Below are 15,501 nucleotides of genomic sequence, written 5' to 3'. Positions count from 1 at the left end.
CCAAAGCCTTTGTCTGATCCTGATGTATAATTCTTCAGCCCATGAAGCCTTATTTTCTCAGAGCTTTCGATTACCACCATGATTGTTGGGCTGTGCATAAATCTTTCAGTCACAGAAGGACACGGTGGCATTATCTAACACTATGTCAATAGAGGAGACCAGCAGTTATGCAGCTAACAGCGACTCTAGCTGTCCCAGTGTAGCATGCCTGAAAGGCTTTTTCCGAACGTTTTTGACTACAGACCCCCCTTCAGTCTGACTACAGCCAGCAAACTCCACCAGACTCATCTCCTACACTGGCAGACTGCAGTGCAGGCTAAACAGCCGTTATCTAATGCAGAGTCTGCTGGTGGCCCAGCATCGCTGATGATTTTCAACACTTTCTCTTAACCCTTCGCTGAAATCTGATTTGAGGGTCGGAGAAAGGTACAACAGCCGGGTGGAAACACTCAGGCTCGTGTTGTGAGTCAGGAAAGCAGCTAAAGCTAAATTTAGCTCAGGCACATATTCCTTCTCCTCAGTGCTACTGTGTTAGAATGAAGAGGTGTGAGATTTTTTTTTAGTGTATCTAGATATTAGGTATTTATTTTAGATATGAGTGAACTGAATTGCTGAATATTTCTGCTATTGTAGAAATCGGGTTTTTAAGTTCCTGTTGCAGCATTGTTTTGGCAGTTTTGGGTTTTAACCAGTGCCAGACCACTTGGTCCCTCTGCTGTGAAAAACCTGGAAAAAACTGTGCCCCCTGACATTTATTGCACCACAATCTGTCTTCTCACCACTGACTCTCCTTGATCCCAGTGTGATTCAGCTCCACTCACCATATGGACTAACCTGTTTCCACCGCAATAGTTCCAGCACTGTGGAGACGGACTTTTGTAATATTAAAATAAAATCTGTATTCTTACTAATAGTTGCCTTGTCTAATAGTCTAATTGGTTGAAATATTATGTTAATGAGATGAAATGATGCTGTTATAGGGAAGTGTTTCCCCAAACAAAGATTTTACAGTTATATTAACGACCACCCAAATATATTTGTTGACCTACTTTAGCATTTTTCTTTTATTTCATCACATCCATTTGAAAGAGCAGCATCGTCTGCCTTAGGTTTACACTTGAACAAGCTTTTCAATGTTCATTGGCTGCTAACCAGCTAACTGGGCCCTTACTGTCTACAGTTTCTTCACAGGCAGACAAACAAGGTCGCCCTAGTATTCAGTATTCAGAGAATCAGACTGCACACTGCCTTATTCTTATCTGTATCTGTATCTTTGGGCTACACCCAACAGAACCTGCAGCAGGTGGTGAACGGGTTTATGTGGCTACCGAGAAAAACAAGGACTACTGGTGCACACGGCAGTCCACTGCAGTCTACCTGACTGTAGGTGCAGATAAAGAGGATTATAGTTGCTTCTCTCTTTGTCTGACATAAAGTACTTGGCAGCTAAATTATTTGTGGAGGATCTCATAGTATTGCCCTGTTGTTAGCGTTGATTATTTCAGCTTACCTGTTGTGTATCTGTTACACAATTTTAGCATTTCTGTGCTCTTTTGTCAACCTTACTGACTTCTGAGTTAAAAACAATAAGCTCAGCGTCGTCTTATTCAATAGAAGTGCGACAAAAGCTGCAAAGAGCATCTGGTTTTGTGACATTGTGTCCTTGGGTGAGGAATTCACACAATTAATCCAGAGCATCTACCATTTTTAGACCTAAAACACCACTCAAGTGAGTGACTTTCACTGATAGCCAAGCAGATGGCTGGAAACGGAAGTTTTTAACAGCAAGGACAAACGGAAAGGAAACATTTAAATTCTCGTGTCAAATGAAGTAGCATGAGGGGGACAGCTCGTAGCTTTTATTGCTTCTGTGACAAAGAAGCTGAAATTGTCATCATCACACCTACACACATTCGAAAGTACATCCTTTAAAACCTTTGATCTTCTTCTTTCCTCTCTACTATAGGTCTTTATCAGAATGGAAAAAAACACGGGACCCCTAAAACAGCTCTACCAGAGTTGTTTTTGTGTGCTCACAATACTGCGGTGATATCAGTGTTATATTTCCACTGATCCGTGAACAGTTGATGTGTTTGTTGCTTCATATAACTGAATGTTTCAGATAATATGGTCAAGAAAGACAGTGTGACACTTTCCTGATGCATTTGGTTCTTATTATTTTAAAAAGGCCAGTCTCACACAGTAGCCAGGCTGGTTGGGGTCGTTATACTTCAGATGCTGGTGTGGTTCACTGTCTCGTGCTGTGGACAGTGTTGGTCAAGTTACTTGAAAAAAGTAATCAGTAACTAATTACTGATTACTTCCCCAAAAAAGTAATCCCGTTACTTTACTGATTACTTATTTTCAAAAGTAATTAATTACTTAGTTACTTTTTAAAAACACGATTTACAACCTGAGTAGGTGATAAAGTGATAGATCTTTCAGCCCAATTCTACTTTTTCTGCATAATCCATCATACAAAATGTAATCAAATGGAAAAGTCTCTTTTTAAAACTTGTTTTATTAGTTTTAATCTTTTAACTTTATGCATCAAGCAAAGATTTAATTATATGCAACATTCTCTGACTGGAAGAAATTAGTTTAACATTTAAACCTATTTTCTGCACATTCCAGCACATAAAATAAAATATTTTTTGTGTTTACACTCAGTCTTTCAAATAGATGCAAGTAAAACACAGCAGAAAATAAATAACATCAAAGACTCAGCGGTCCTGTTGCTCTATTTTCACCTGTAAAGCAGGAGTGGGGTAGGCGGAGGTTTACCCTGGTGCAGGTGTGCCGCGGTCAGTGGAAGAATCCGCGAGTTTCTCTGTGAGTTTCCCATTACGTCGTAGCTACTCGGTGCTTGTTTGGAAGTTTAGGGGTTTTTTTCGCTGTAAAAATAAGTTTTCTTCCCACGCACAGCGGACACTAATGTTTTTGTCACTTTTTATGGAATCAAACTCAAAGTAAGGTCAGTACTTCCACGCTTTAAACGCTGCACGCTCATACTCTCTCTGCACTCGATATATGATCCACTGTTGATCTGCACACAGCTGTTGTCACGAACGTCGCACTCGCTTACGTCACTGTCATGAGACATTCTCGCAAAAAAATCACGGTTTTAGTAACGCAGCGTTCCTACGGGAAAGTAACGGTAATCTAAATACCGTTTTTGCAATAGTAATCCCTTACTTTACTCGTTACTTGAAAAAAGTAATCAGATTACTGCCCATCTCTGGCTGTGGATGTCTTGCTGTACTACTATTTGATCTTCACTTGCGTGTGGTGCTATAAGCATTAAACGTGTGTGTATCATCCTTAATTGTAGCTCAAAGCCCAGCAGTTGCTACTTCAGTTATTGAGATCTGTGTCATGCCAAGTCTGCTGCCATCACAACTATACAGTCTATTTAAGCAACAGCTAGTGAAGTCATCCACTTCCTCTGTTTTACTCTCGTAGTCCAGTGGTTCAGACTAGTGCCTGATGTGCTCAGGGTGCATTTATCTCTCCCAACAGATATATGCATATGAACATGTAGAATATTTTGGCAATTGACAAAATGTTTCATATTTGAAGCTTTCTGGTTTCTATTTGTAGTCTTGAGTAATGACCCAGTAATGTTCAGCAGGCTTTGGTTGCATGCAGGTATGCAGTCTCTCTGGAAAACAAAAGAGGGACCGTTTTTTCGACCCGTTATCTGATGAACCTTTCTTGTTATTTGTGTTTTTATGCTTCATCTACATACATAAATGACAAATGGTTCATTATTCGTGTGTAGCTTTTTTTGTTCACTTGCCGCAAGCCCATTTCTTTCCTCTTGGGTGAGGGTTTTGGCATTTCTGTCCTTCAGACTGCAGCACTTTAGTAAAAAATGGCCTGCATTTGTATAGCGCTTTTCTAGTCCCTAAGGACCCCAAAGCGCTTCACACTACATTCAGTCATTCACCCATTCACACACACATTCACACACTGGCGATGGCAAGCTACATTGTAGCCACAGCTGCCCTGGGGCGCACTGACAGAGAGGAAGTAATGTGATTTTAAAGGACTCTGACTCATTTTACTGTCTTTCAGTGTGTTGTCATTATACGGCAATATTGGCTTTAGAAATCCCTCTTGTCACACCACATAGGAATAACACTACGCCAGACACTTTTTCAAGAGTGGTAAAACACTCACTTTGGGATCCGTAATGTAATCTGGCAGTTTGTGAGGAGCAGCTTCTGGGCTTTACTGAAAGACGGACGTGATACAGGTTGGTTAAAGATAAACTGAACATTTCATGAACAGTAGTAAACGGACTATAGAGGAATATGTAATTCTAAAAATGCACAAGTGTACACAGTCCACTGAAAGAAAGTTGAGCCAATGCTTTTGTTCATTTCACATTAACCTCTGCAGTAACTCATGCTCGATGGCAGAGATGAATTAACTTTGGCCTTCAATGTTCAGCTGGGCGCTCTCATTGTGTTAATTTTTTGTTTTTTGATGTTAGGTTTCTGTTAAGTCACTTCCTGTTTTATTTTGTAACTCTTCACCTGCTTATACTTTTGATAATTTTACTTCCTGTTTTGACCCGTTTGTGATTGTTTGCCCCGTCGTCATTACTCTCCTTGTTAAGCTTTCTAGCTGTGTGCTTGTGCTTATCCTCTTGTTTTCTAGTTTATCCTGTTTATTGTTTCATTTGTTATTTGTGTTTTCTTGGATTTTCTCATCTTGTGACTTTTTTTGTTTGTTATTTTGGAACTTTTCTTCAGACTTTATTGGCCCAACGCAAAAGCTTTACACCATATGTGTCGCATGCTCGGCCCAGTGAGTTGCACCAACACCCTGGACATCTTGCCTTTTTGTCTGCCCCTGTATTGTTTACCTTCTTTGACTTCTTCTCTGCAAATAATTAAAGACTTTATTTCGATTTCACTGTCTGTGTCCTGCGTTCTTCAGCCGCGATTGTTCCAGTTTTTCAGGTAAAAAGCCACATCAGACGAAAGCGATTATCTTGATGTTATACTTACAGGGAGCACATTTTAGGCCTAAGGTTTGTATTTTCGCCTGATAATAGAACTAGCATTTAATGCAAACATGCATTCCCTTTCCTTTTTTCATTTAAGTGATGAATGCAGGTTTTTTTCAACAGTAATGACAAATAAATAAGAGCTACAGAAAATGCAGTAACTTACTTTCTGTGCTCTAACGGTTGAGTTCCCTTGTTCAGGAGAGCAGAAAGCACGCTATACTTTGCAGTTTGATAACTAAAATGCAACATTACTATACAGTAAATGTTTTTAACCAAACAAAATCAAACTGACAATGCTCTTTGTGGAGATGTATTGATTTCTGGTCTTTTTAGTGGATACGAACATGATTTTTTTTGTGTGTGAATTTTTTTTGGGGGGGGGGGGGGCGGTTGTGGGTGTTCTAAAATAGTACAGTACATTAAGAACAGGCTGAATAATATGTATTTGCTATGTACAGTGTACTCATTCCTCACACTTTCAGAAGCAAAACTGGCTCATACGTCTGGACACTATCAGCCTGGGAAAAAGGCAGATGGGAAATAGGCCCACTCGTGATGCCCCTAAGTCTGCCCCAGCTGCTTACAGATATTGCACTCCATGTGTGATGATTAATAGGTCCTCAGCAACACGTCATAATTAGTTTCAGGGTGCAGGCTACTTATAGACCAAAGAAGCAACCGATGATAAATGCAGTTGCATCTGTTTCACATACAAGTCAGAGTACGGGTGACAAATAGTGCTGCAACTGTGCTTCAGTTTCAAGTTGGGTCAAATGGGGAAGCCTCAGTATGACCCAAATAAGCTGCTAGGATTAAGACTCGTTAAGATGATTTATTATACTTCCCTGTTCATATTGTTTTGGCCTTTACTGTAGTGCTGCCTTACTGTACTGCTCCCACTCTGCCAGATTTGCTAGGAAACTTGCACTGTGAAATGACCTAGTTAGTTGGTGCTGACCGTTTGAATGCCACAGCAGGTGAACATTTTCATCGCCTGTGCTGTAATAAAGTGTTTTCACAGATTTTTAGCAAAATGATCCTGCTCTTGTAATGTTTCTTTTTGCTCTACATTTTTGCTCAAAAGCAGAAGCGTCATAAAAATGGTCATCTGACTTAAAGAATATTTTGTCTGTTTTGCTGTGGCATTATCTCTGTGCACTGTTTGCTAACTCTGTCAATGAATAGCTGCTTCGTTTGATCGCTCCACAGTATTGTTACTAATTTGTCTGCACTGTTTTTTGTCTTATAGGTGAACCTCGCAAGTTTGACCCGAACTTCAGAGGGCCTGTTCAGAACAGGTACTCAGCATCCTCAGACTACGGTGTAAAATACATTTACAGACACACTTTGAGACATTGTAACATCACCCTCATTCGATAGTTTATAACAAGAAGCTAATTTTTATTCACCTGGATTGTGTAAGACTGGAAACAGAAGACACCGATACAACTTTTTAGTGTAATATGCATTTTTTTATTTTGATGAACTGACCTTCCAAACATCTGACTTCTTACATGTGTATTGAGTTTGCTCACTGTATCATTTTTTTGGCGCACACTGCTGTTTGAGGCTGACAGATTGATTATTTGTCATGCTACATTAATAAAGACTGAGGCCTGAGTGCTGGCAGATCTCTACACTCCACCACACAGATCAATGGCCATAAGTCAAGCTGGTGGCTGGAGTTAACCCAATGACACACATTAGCAGCCAGCCAGACACACACGAAACAGATGTACACACAAGAGATTTCATGATAATGAGTACTCTGTCTCCAGGCTGTAACAAAATGTCCACATTACTAAGTGTTAGCATTATACAACAATGCATCGAGGCTCTTATTTACTTTTTTCAGCTAGCAAAGTGATAGCAAATACTGAGCTTGACACTGCTTATATCTGTAGTAGCCACTGTCTGACAAATTACATGTGTGCGGAAAAAATAAGTGTTCCCTATGATTCAGTAGCTTGCACAACCACCTTTAGCAGCAGTAAGTTGGAGTATTTGTTTTGTCAGACTTTATCGGTTTCTCACATCATTGTGGATCATTTAGACCTGCTCTTCTTTACAGTTTGAAGGCATTTGTTTATGCACAACTTTCTTAAGCTCCTGCCATAACATTTCAGTTAGGTTGAGGTCTGGACTTTGACCGGGCCAGTGTGACACCTTGATTCTTTGCTCTTCAGTCATTCTGTTGCAGATTTTCTGTTGTGCTTGGGATGATTGTACGGTGGCCCTGAGAGGCCAAACGGACTGCAACTTAAGAAAACACCAGCAATAAGAAAAACGCTGCAAAAGCACACAAAACACAAAGGAAATAGTAAAAAACAAAACAGAAAAAGGAAAAACAGATTTCCAAAAGCACAAGGGAAGTGTTTCTGGGGAGACAATAACCCGACGAACCAAAACATGCTAGGTAAGTGTGTTTTAATCTCATAGGCTAACACACTTATCTCTCACCTTTTCTTTCCTCACAAAACCAATAGATCCTCCACTTCTTTTAAGTGTTTCCCAGCTGTTAAGGTTCAAAATTGAGGAAGGAGAGTACAAACCACTCTTGGTCCAGAAGCTCTTGGTCAAACAATGATTTTAATGAACACACGTGTGGGAAGACACTCTGTACGCAGACAGCCAGTAGTCCTCGACTTAATCAAAGCATGAACAGATATTTTATAGCATCAGGGTTTGATTTACTGACGCCCCTTCATGCATCACAGATACATTTTATACATAGATCAGATCAACACCAGAATGACTTTTCACCTAGAAGATCATCTTCTATTTTCATGGCTGGTACTTTCCGTTATCTTAAAGTGAATTGTTCCTCTTTCTTATCGAGACATAACTAATCTCTCCTCTAAATAAATCTAACCAACGTGTGTGTATGTGTTGACCTCACATGCTCTTTGTGTCACCTCTTCACCTACTGTCTGTGTCTCGTCCTCAAAGGCTCCTCAAAATAACCTGCACTTAGACTCTGCTTTCGGTTTCAGTTCTGCAAAAGGCACACTCTGCAAACCTGCAACTTCCTGTCAGCCTGCAACTTAGTCTTTCTGAAAGACACACACTGTTCAACCCCTGAACACAATATAAACTCCAGATTATATTATTAATGCAATGGTAATGATGACAATTATTTAACAATAGCAGTAAAATAATTTCCCTGCTCCACACAGCGCATTTCTTAGCATATTTTGGTTCCTGCAACTGGTCCGTCAGGTTATTGTCTCCCCAGAAACACTTCCCTTGTGCTTTTGGAAATCTGTTTCTCCTATTTCCGTTGTGTTTTGTGTGCTTTTGCAGCGTTTTTCTTATTGCTGGTGTTTTCTTAAGTTGCAGTCGGTTTGGCCTCTCAGGGCCACCGTATGATTGTCCTGCTACGTGACCGAGTTTCAGCCAAGTGTTAGTCACTGGACAGATGGACAGCTTCACTTTTGACTCTAGAATACTCTGATATACAGTGGAAGTTGACTCAATCAAAACAAGCCTAAACCGCCATGCTGATAGTTGGTTTTAGTGCTGAGATGTTATGTTTGGGTTTTGCCAAATGTCCAAAAGACGTTGTTCCAGAAATCTAATAGGTAATTTAGATGCAACTTAGCAAACCTAAGCTATACTGCCATGTATTTTGTAGAGAGAATAGGTTTTCTCCTGGCAGCTCTTCCAAACAAGCCATACTTATCCAGTCTTTTTTCTAATTGTACTGTCAAGAGCTGCTAATAAGCTTCTGCTAATGCTTGTAGAGTCTGAGATGTAGCTCTTGGGGTTTTTTGGGGGGGTGGGTTGCAATTTCTCTGAGCACAGTCTGATGTTGAGGTGAAATTACTGGCAACTGTCTTGAATGTGTTCCATTGTACAGGAAGAATCATAGACTTGAAATTGTTTGGACATGTCCTTCCAAAATAATGGGCAGCAGCAGTAGCCACTTTAAGGTCATTGCTGACACTTTCCTTCTTGACATTGTGTTTATATTAACTTCAAAATCCAGACCTGAAAAATTCTAAAACGTCTGTTTTTATAGAGGCGGTCACGCTTGCTGGTGAACTGACATTTGATATTTAATATACTATTTAAATTTTCACATAGGGCTTCTGCGTTTTTGTTAACTATTCATCAGAATCTCAGCTAAAAGCTCACAAAACCATTTCAACAACATCAAACAGCTAAAACAGCTAACAATTAAAGAGCAGGTAAACATCCCCCGTTTACCCGACAGCACGGACAAAAGCCGACATCTGACAGATTCAGAAACTGCAAGTTTCGTCACTTTCATTCCAGAGTTCACTGAACCAGCAGCAAAAGAAGACGAAAACTATGCTTCATGTTTGAAAGACATTGTCATGAATTCCCTCTTACTTTTGCTGTCTTATTTCCTGCATAGCTCTATCACTCAGTGTGCTTTGAGACCAGATTTACATCAGAAATCTCTATTTTCTGCATTATTCGCTAGCTTATTACGCACCAGTCTACCATTTTTACCACCTGTTTTTCCCCCAAAAGTGACTCTGACAAGAAAGCCTAATTTCTGCTATTCAATACCAAAGAAATGTTGACTTTCACAAATTATGCCAAATTTTGCAAAGCTGTGTTTCTAATAAAGCCTGAGCAACTTTCTCTGCTTCATTTCAGCAGCATCAAGCTTTGTCCATATGTTGATTCATATTGTTATAAGACAATTATTTTTTGATCTGCCGCAGCACATTTTCAAGGGTGTCATGTGCTATAAAAGACCAGACCAGGAAAAACTCCTTTATATTTTTCTGTTTTATCCTCAGTTAGTTTGACACAGTGGCATCTGCTGTGATGCTTACACCTGTGATGAAGTGCTAGCTTTATTTTGACACCAAGATATTTTACACAGAGTTTGTAATTGCAGAGAAAAAGTCAGGTCACGTTGGGCATGTCATTTTAAAGCAAGACGCTTTAAAGTGTGTGTGGGGGGGGGGGCCTTTACGGGTTAAGTAAATAAAAATGTAATTTGTTGTTATTCATCAGAGGTTGTACTTACTTGATTATATAACCTGCAAGAACAAGATTCTTTTTATTACGTCCTGATACATAAACATGTAAAAAGGCCATACTTTCTTCTTCACATGGCTGTAAATCTGATGAAAAAGATTTGATATTAGTAGTATCTTTATCCTTCCTCAACCTGATAAATTAGATTGTAAGAAAACGTTTTTTTATTACAATGACAGGTGGGATTTTGCAATGAAGCAAAACTCCTTGAGGGTGTCACTGTAGGCTTTTCTTGAATTAGTCATTTTCAGAGATAATGTAGGTTTTTACTTCTTTTATGTCCAACGTCAGACTGGCACGCTGCTGCGGAGGCATGTTCCAGTTCTCCTGTGCCTCTTTATCCCACCCTCTCCAGCCCATTTCTCCGCTACTGGTGGGTGAAGGCACCAAGGATACTTTGATGTTTCTGTGGCCCAAAGGCTTTTCTTAATGAGAACTGGAAGAGAACCAACTCTGTGGTCGCCTTGTTTTCATGTAAGCTCAAAGCCTAAATGAAGTAACCATATCTGTTGATTGAGCAGTCCTCTGCAAGCTACACAGGAGTGGGCTTGCTGTAGTGCTAATTTTATTTGCCTATAAGAGTCAAAGATCCAGTCATTGTCACATCTCCACCACTCTAATGTAGTCCTTTCTATAATTACCCCTTCAATAAGTGTGCCGTTAAACTTTGCTTCCGATTCTTTCTCTTCGCCCGAACTGGGCCTAATGTTTGTCAGGAATACTGTTCACTTGGAAATTTGTCCCTAATGGCTCTCATGACCATGTGAAATATCCCTTTTGTGTGAAGATCTGCCCTCCTTCCTGTAAATGTCTGTTACAAAGGAGGGACAGTCTGGCAGATTCACACCACAATGGCACCCACGCTATTCTGTGGCACTTCTGCCATCTGTGTCACCTTGGCTCCTGCAGAGTATCAGCCTTGCAAATATAATACTGACACAAAAGTTTCCCGTAGCACTGACAAAGGTTCCAGTACTGACTTTTTTTCTTGCTAAGCAGTACTGCGTGCAAACAGAGTCCACAAGCAGAGAAAAGTGTTGGTTCGTGTGAACGTATGTGTAAGAGGCATCTGAAGAGAGCTAAAGCTTGGGATTGAGCCCAGTTTGGAAGCCAAATAGATTTTGTTTAATTATGTTTTCCTGAGATAAGAGAACGAAGCAGAATTGTTTTCACTCTGCTCACTTTGTCAGCTTCCCTTAAACACTGACCGTAGCACGTTTCAAGGGTCGCTTTCTTTTAGCGCCGAGTCGCTGTGTTTGCACTGTGTCCTTCTTTGTTTTTTTAATTGCAGTTGTTTCCATATGAGGGGAATGAAAATCACAACAGACCTACAGTAACAGTCAGTGTGACGATGAAGCGATTTCAGCTTAAGACTCCCAGCCCTCATATCTTCCCAGTTCATCAAACAGGATGTGTGACTGAGTGATAGCTAACTTATTTACCAGCTGGAGGATAGAGAGGGATTCAATAATTGCCATAGCAACACTGACAGCTCTTTTTTGAATTAAATGAAACGATACTCTCTTGCCTCCCTTTGTTAATAACATGCACAATCTCAGCAACTGTTTTGCTGGTAGTGTAGCAGGTTGTCTGTGTACACCGCATACCCACTGTCAGTGTAAAACTGCCGCTGTGTTCACTTGGGAGAACTGTGCCCACTTCAGTTGCCTTTGTTCCTCTCTTATCTCCAAAAAATAATTGCAGTGCTTCCAGAAAATGGTTTACACCTCAAAATATTTCACAAGTGCCAAGTGTCTATTTAAATCATCAGATAAATCTCTCAGTCAAGTCACTCTCTGAATTCATTGTCTCATCTATAAAATGCCAGAAAATTGTTACAAATTGTAACAGTTTCTATCACTCCATAATCAAAGTATTGATCTTGGATGTGAAACCAGATACGGTGAAGCCATCTTTAAAAGCACGTCCAGGTTTTGAGTGGCTAAATCACGTTTTGTGTTCGCAATTATCTGCAGTCTTAGTGCAGGTCAGATCAAAGAGATGATAATAAAGTCGTTTTAAAACCGCAAACAATGAGTATAGGCTGCCTTGCTGGGACAGAAGAGATTTCCTGCCCTCTGTTTTCAGCAAGCTACCACCGCTGCTAAGACAGATTGCGAGCTTTACCGCAGTTATTAATGCAGGGCTATAAAAATGATCTACTTACTGTACTTGAAAACAGTCCTAAATCCTTTGCAATCCAAGCTTAAATTAAACAGCAGAGTCTAAATCTCAGAGTCTGAGCTAAGCATACAGTCTAAATAGTTTTGCTTGTTTCCTTAAAAATGCATTCAGTTTACTTCACTCACTGTAAACACATTACTGTCTATTTAAGCTACTCTCCCTGTCTCCATGGGTTCCTCCACGTTGTGTATTATGTCTGTACATCAGTGGCGTACATCTTACTGCCTGCTTGGTAATTGTGAAGTAGTGTTTGGAGGCTGAAGAGCAGTAGTGCCTGTAAACAACCGTGTAACCATGCTGCATACAAAACAAGGACAGTTCACTTCTTCAAAGAAGCACACAGAGGAAACACTGCACTTCTCTGAGTTTAGGCCTCCTTTGACCTTGGCTTTGAAATCCAGAGGAGATGAGGGTCTCAAGTCAATTTCATTACCATATGGTGTAAAGGGGAGGTTATGCATGTATGGTACTGCTGGGCACGGTAGATTAAACTTGGCTTCATTCATGGCTGAGGCTGGCACTAAGAGGTTCTGAAAACAGGCTGGATGGACAGCATTTTTTAAAAGGAAGTCGGGGCGGGGGGGAGGAAGCTTGTTATTTGGGAAACACTGAGACGGTGAATAAAGACTCAGAGGGAGAAAGACTCTGAGATGCAGTTTTAAACTAGCAGACTAAGGCTGCTGAAGTGAGAGTGGAAACTTCAAATAACGGTCTCTGTGGCTGCGGGTCAGTTAACCCTGAGAGGCATTCAGAGTCTCATCAGGAAGTCAGTAGAGCTCCACTGCAGGTTCTCTGAAAACACAGATGACACTTACTCGTCTCTGGAAGTAAAGTACTGAGCTAAAACTCCGTTACCATACAATAGCAATTACATTGTCAACACACACTATGCATTCTTTCTCTCTGTGAGGTGAAGCTAATTTCATATTCCCCCTGGGGACACTTTACTAAATATATTTGCATATATTACTGATTTCCACTGTTTTCCACTCGTAATCTTGGATTCCTGCGTCACACACTGTTCCCACATCCCTCTTCTGTTTCCAGGAGCTGCACTGATGTGGTTTGCTGTGTTATCTTTGTCATTGTCATCCTTGGATACATCGCTCTGGGTACTGTGGGTGAGTTTGACAGGTTGCCAGTGATTACATCACACAAACTTTCTTAATGACACACAAACGTGTACACACGATGATGAGGTATGTGTGGCTGTGGCGCAGAAAAATGAATTTCTTTGATACCCTGTCCTTGCAGGTAGTTTAAAGCGCACCATATGGCTGATGGTATAAAAAGGAAAGGTGAATGCAAATCGTGTGCTCTGCCTGTGAGGTTTTGTCTGAAGAGGTCAAAACTCCAGCTACACTTGTAGTATATCAAACAACTTTACTGCTTGACCAAAGCTGTTCAATATACACTCACCGGATGCTTCATTAGTTGCTCCTTAATGCAAATGTCTAGTCAGCCAATCATACGGCAGCAACTGAATGCATTTAGGGATGCAGACAAAGACGACTTGCTAAAGTTTAAACTGAGCATCAGAAGGGAGAATAAAGGTGATTTAAGTCACTTTGTGTTTGACATGCTGGTCTGAGTATTTCAGGAACTGCTGAATTGCTGGGATTTCGCAACCCAACCATCTCTAACGTTTAGAGAAAAAGAGAAAATATCCAGAGAGCAGCAGTTCTTTGGCTGAAAGTCCCTTGTTGATATCAGAGGTCAGAGAAAAATGGCCAGACTGCTTCAACCAGGATCTTTTTTTGGCACCCATAGTACCAGCGGAGCATTATTTCAAATGCCACAACCAACCTGAGTGCTGCTGCTAACAATGAAACTACATTGTTATGTGCCATGCCACAAGGCTCAAATCATCTGAAACTGGTTTCTTGAAAATGAAAATTAGTCCACTGTGTTCGATCCAGTAGAGCACCTTTAGGACCAAAATATCCCAGGAATGACTTCAGCACTTAATTAGCATAGTTCTGAAGGTTCTGTTGACTTTCTAAAATTTGACCGTCTTCCACCTTGGAAGTGTTTTACCTTGTGGTAGCAGCGTCTACGCGCTGAGGTTTTGTTTGACAGTAATATACCACAAAAAAAACTTCAATTGTCAGCACTTTGTTGTTGTTTTTTTAGTTGACCTGGTCAGAATTTCTAGAATCCCATTTCAAAGAATGGGAGTTTCTCATGATAAGTAGAAGAAGTTGGATATATTTGACCTTTCTTCCTTTACTCACTGACCAGCACGTTAATGCATCTCTTCTCTCTTTGTAACACGTTGGGGAAAGTCCCAGTGCTGTCACTAAACTGGGCTTTATCTTGCCAGCTTACTGCCAGTTGATTCATGTTTCAGTAAATGGAAAGGACTTCCTGTTTCCAAATAATTTTAAAAAGAGCGACGTGTATGACTCCGCACGCAACATGTCTGCAGTCACCTAAAGAATGTGGCCTTCTGCCTTCATCCTTTGCAGTTTCATCCTCCTTGTTGTGACTTGTAGAGCATCTTAATTGTGCTGCCTCACATTCAGCACAGTCCCTCATTGACTGGCAAGGTGAAAGGCTTTAACACTGTGTTGTTTAGCTTGGCTAAATTAATGAAACACAAGCATTGCTCAGAAAATTGATTTTTAGGGTTGCCACCGTCCTATCTAGAGAAAAAGAACAGAACAAATTAAAGGATTGATTTCTTTGTCTTTTGTTGTGTTTCTTCTTAATTACTATTCATACCCTTGCTTAAATAAATTAGCATTTTTGTATTCTTAATTGTTTTGGTTGCTTTTTAACATGCATGACCTTGGCATTAGGCACGAATGTTATTGATATAGTGCAGAGGTTTCGTTTTGTTACAGCTGTATCTGAATGCTAATGTGTGTCTTTTGGTTTTTATCAGCAGATCATTTTCTTAGTTATATTCAAAGTAAAGTAGATGTCTGAAAATGTTAGTATTGGTCATTTAGGAATACAGACAGTCTGAACTGGGGTGATGGGCTGGCCAGTGGCCTCATGTTCTTCAGCAGGTAGACCAGTTTGAGTATGATTTGGGGGATGATTGTGCAGATTTTAAAATCCAAGCACCTGAAATGAAAAGCTCTGTTGGTGTCGTTTCAGCCTGGATTCACGGTGACCCCAGGAAGGTCGTCTATCCAACAGACAGCCGCGGTCAGTTCTGTGGCCAGCAGAACACCCCCAATGCGTGAGTGGAAAACTGTCTTCTTCTTAAATTGTTTACAGTGGAATAATTATGTTGTCCAATTTGTCTGTCAGCATTATGTTGTTATCTT

General features: G+C 40.4%; 1 protein-coding gene across 4 annotated transcripts in view; it reads left to right on the top strand.

The window, feature by feature from the left end:
• slc44a5b (solute carrier family 44 member 5b) overlaps nucleotides 1–15,501 on the top strand; it is a 48,935-nt gene that overhangs the window by 13,298 nt on the left and 20,136 nt on the right. For 2 of the 4 annotated variants that reach the window (XM_026157790.1, XM_026157789.1), the window contains exons 2-4: nucleotides 6,270–6,318; nucleotides 13,271–13,344; nucleotides 15,329–15,413. In XM_026157790.1, the coding sequence (XP_026013575.1) occupies nucleotides 6,270–6,318; nucleotides 13,271–13,344; nucleotides 15,329–15,413 (208 nt within the window). Of the gene's footprint in view, nucleotides 1–6,269; nucleotides 6,319–10,330; nucleotides 10,514–13,270; nucleotides 13,345–15,328; nucleotides 15,414–15,501 lie in introns of those variants that run through there. The other 2 variants (XM_026157791.1, XM_026157792.1) reach the window with 2 other exon arrangements.

This window comes from Astatotilapia calliptera, chromosome 23 (genome assembly GCF_900246225.1).
Source record: "Astatotilapia calliptera chromosome 23, fAstCal1.2, whole genome shotgun sequence".
Taxonomy (NCBI): Eukaryota; Metazoa; Chordata; class Actinopteri; order Cichliformes; family Cichlidae; genus Astatotilapia; species Astatotilapia calliptera.
Note: the sequence above shows the minus strand (reverse complement) of the source record. Positions and strands in the feature narration are given on the sequence as shown.